At 49.3% G+C, this 3,602-nt stretch overlaps 1 protein-coding gene across 1 annotated transcript in view; it reads right to left on the bottom strand.

Moving 5' to 3' along the window:
- The window catches only part of dla (deltaA), a 6,315-nt gene continuing 2,713 nt past the window's right edge, over positions 1 to 3,602 (bottom strand). The window contains exons 5-10 of the mRNA XM_025058924.1: positions 3,470 to 3,530; positions 3,233 to 3,363; positions 2,493 to 2,662; positions 2,058 to 2,274; positions 1,087 to 1,867; positions 1 to 957 (exon numbers count right to left, since the gene is read on the bottom strand). Of these exons, the coding sequence (XP_024914692.1) occupies positions 831 to 957; positions 1,087 to 1,867; positions 2,058 to 2,274; positions 2,493 to 2,662; positions 3,233 to 3,363; positions 3,470 to 3,530 (1,487 nt within the window). The 3' untranslated portion in view covers positions 1 to 830. The remainder of the gene's footprint in view (positions 958 to 1,086; positions 1,868 to 2,057; positions 2,275 to 2,492; positions 2,663 to 3,232; positions 3,364 to 3,469; positions 3,531 to 3,602) is intronic.

Genomic DNA, 3,602 nt, shown 5'->3' with positions numbered 1-3,602 from the left:
AAAAAGCAACTTTTTTTTTTTTCTTAATTAAGACCCAAAGAAGATAAAATTCATGTCCCCGACAAGAGAGAAATGATCGTTACAAATGAACAATACTATGTCTTAAAACGGTTTGGAGGCTTTCAGGGAAGAAAACGCACTTCAGTTAACACAGTGATCAAGTATACATACAGTCTTCACAGGTGTGGTGATGGGTGCACCGCCCACGTGAACAGCCTCATGAAGAACAGGCCACTATGGCCGAACATCCACCGTTTGATGCAGTTCCTGCGCTCGCCAACGGCATGTGGGTTAGAGAAAAGGCCTGGGTGCAAATGTTGCAAAAAGGCTAGTAATCGTAACACCGCGTGTTGCCGCCACGTGATGGCACGTATCTTTATAAATATTTTTTTTAATTATCATTATTATTGTTATTTCATCCCTACTCTCCCCCCCCACCCCCCCCCTCCCCCCAATAAAAAGGCAAAACAGAAAGCTAAGTGGCCGTTTACTTAAACTGTAAACTTTAATTATTTCTTTTTCAACCCCTGCCAGTTCTCATCCCACAGGCCGCCGCTTCCTGCACTTAGTTTCCAGTAGAGAACCAGCTCACTCTGAATATCAGTTAAACGTCTCAGTATCAGCAGCAGTCTCAAGGCGGGACAACTCCCCCTAGGGTTAGAGCAGCATCTGAAGGAGTATAAAAACTCTCCCATAGAGCAAATGAGCAACAGGCAGCCCGTCGATGGCCTTGTTACACCTGGAGAAGAACGAGAACGAGAGAAAAAAAAAGTTGTTAATAAGTGTTGTTCTCCTTGAGCAAACAGTCGTAGCGTAGCAGCGACAGCTAGCTAAAGACGGAAACTCACCTCAGTTGCAATTATACATTCGTCCTTGTCCTCTGACAACACAAACACAGATTTGTACTTGGTGTCCGCACATGCAGACATTTCTGGGGCAGAGATTTCTGATGCATCGCTTTAGGACGGAAACAGGAAGAAAAACAAAACGTTAGCATCGTATACAGACATTTCAAAAACAAAACGTTAGCATCGTATACAGCGTATGACATTTCTGGTCAGCTCCCTCGACAGAAGTCGCTCTTACCATTTTAGACCTTTGGTGCGCTTCTCCTCGAACTCAAACGAGTCCAGGGACTGGCACTTGTCCTCGCAGGCTGGCTCCAGCATGGCCTCCTTGGCCGCCTGCTCGTAGTTGACCTCGTGTACGAGGTTGTAGTCTGCGGGAGGATTGCGGCTCTTGAAGCCGCTTCTCCCCGGCGATGATCCTTCGTCGGGATCAGCGCTACAAAAGTCCATCTTTTTGTTAATGTTCTTGACGCCGGACGTCGGCATCATGTTGACGGCCAGGTCCCTGTCACTGCGGTGACAATTATTGGTGAGGTTATTTATTGTCTCTGTTTCTACCACAGTCTCTATTTGACCGCCGCGCTGGGCTTTTGATCGGAAAAATCCAACGAGTACGGCACACCCCGCCAACAGGAGCAGCACCAGGGCCACGCCAGATCCTACGGCCATCCAAGGAACTTCCGAACCCCGGATGGCGGCGTGCTCTGGAAGCAGGAACTGGCAGTTCCTGCCCCCGTAGCCCGGGACGCATGCACAGACGTAGCGGTTGTTCCTTTCGTGGCACGTGGCGCCGTTGTGGCACGGGTTGTGCTCGCAGCGATTGATGGGTGAGCTACAGTTGCGACCCGTGTACCCTGGTGGGCAGGTGCAAGTGTAGCCAGTTGGACCCTCTTGGCACGTGCCGCCGTTCTGGCAAGGGTACATGGAACACTCATCCCCGGTTTGGTCACAGTTCATGCCAGTAAATCCATCTGGACACTGACAGAGATACGAGTTGACCAGATCCACACAGCGAGCACCTGAGAAGATCACCAAAGGAGGAGTGTTTTAGTTTGGTCTAACCGTTAGATCAAAGGAGGAGTGTTTTAGTTTGGTCTATTAGTTTGGAACAGGAGTTACCTCGATCTGCACTGCTAAAGACAACGTGACCTGAATCACTTAGAACTTCACTTTGAAGTGAAGCCGTTTCGGGGGCCAGATCCTTCTTACCGTTAGAGCAGGGTCCGGAGGTGCAGTGGTCGATCTTCTTCTCACAGTTGAATCCTGCGTATCCTGTAGGGCACTGGCAGAAATAACCTCCGTCAGGGTTGTCTGCACAGCGGCCGCCGTTGGAGCAGGGCCCGTCTGCGCACGTCATGGCGCTCAGCTCGCAGTTGTTGCCATAGAAACCATGAGGGCAAGTGCAGGTATATGTGTTCTCTAAATCCTGAGGAGAAAAAATAGAACAGACTTGGAATCTAGGTCTGGGTTTTTTTTTCTTCAGTGACTTCAAACTCTTTTCATTTTGTCTGGTTTAAGTCTGTAACTTGAACAAGACAGACGCAGGGATTTGGAGTCGTCAAAAAAACATCTGGGCCACATTTGCTGCGTGACATACACGTGTTCCCATTTCAGGTTCTTGTTACAAAAACAAGGCGTAGTTACCGTGCAGCTTCCTCCGTTGCGACAGGGGTTTCCAGCACATTCGTTGACCTGGATCTCACAGCTGGCGCCAGTGAACCCCGGCCTGCAGGAACAGGTGTAGCTGCCCTGACCCGTGTTGCTACAAGTGGCTCCATTCATGCAGGGCTTGTGGTGAGTGCAGTAGTTGAGATCTGGAAAGACACGGCAGCACATGTGGATTAGCCGCAGCAGGACACATGGCAGGACATCAACAGCAGCAGCAGTGACAGAATATCTTTTAATCCTCCAGCACACTTGACTCTTTCTGTTTTACCCCGGTTTTCAGTTTCTGTTCCCAGACCTCCTGGAGACAACTGCTGCTCTCCGCTTGTTACAGAACAACATTCTCCTTTTTTTTTTTATCAATGTTCCACTAACGTAAACAAGGAGAACACATCGGAAAGATCTCGTACCAAATGGATGAACCAGATGTGGAATCTTCTCTTAGCACTACCGATGTCCAATAATATCAGTCGACCAATATTGTTTTCTTTTTTTCCTAATAAAATTAGATTCCGAATAAGATACCGATAACACAATGCCAAATATACTGGAATCGGAGTTCTGAGACGTTTACCTCAGTTTTTGGTACAAACGGCTGCGTCTGGGGGACAATATCGGCACATCGGATATCGGCAAAAAGTTAATAACATCCCTCCTCAACACCCCCACCCTTTCACTGTCCCCAGTTTCGTCTTCCGAAGCCCCGCCCCCCAGCTCACCTTGGTTGCAGAACAGCCCCCCCCAGCCCTCCTGACAGTTGCACTGCCACGGCTGCTGGCAGGTCCCGTGTAGGCAGCCCGGGTAACGGATGCACTCGTCACAGTAACGTCCTTTGAAACCAACTCGGCATCTGTTGTTTACCAGCGGGGAGAGAGAGAGAGAAGCAGAGGTGAGTTACCAACATCAACAGATGACTACACCTAGTGGAGACTCTGGTGAACTGCGGCCACACTTACTTGCACTCTCCGGGTTTCTCGCAAAAGCCGTGTTCTTCATCACAGCCCGGCAGACAGATGGCTGTGAGGAGAGATTACAGATGTTCATCAGCTGGACAGACCATAATACACCTGAGACTGTTTACACTTGGAC

The sequence above is a fragment of the Cynoglossus semilaevis genome, chromosome 9, assembly GCF_000523025.1.
Source record: "Cynoglossus semilaevis isolate Cse_v1.0 chromosome 9, Cse_v1.0, whole genome shotgun sequence".
NCBI lineage: Eukaryota > Metazoa > Chordata > Actinopteri > Pleuronectiformes > Cynoglossidae > Cynoglossus > Cynoglossus semilaevis.
The sequence above is the reverse complement of the archived record's forward strand: the minus strand, read 5'-3'. Positions and strand labels throughout refer to the sequence as shown.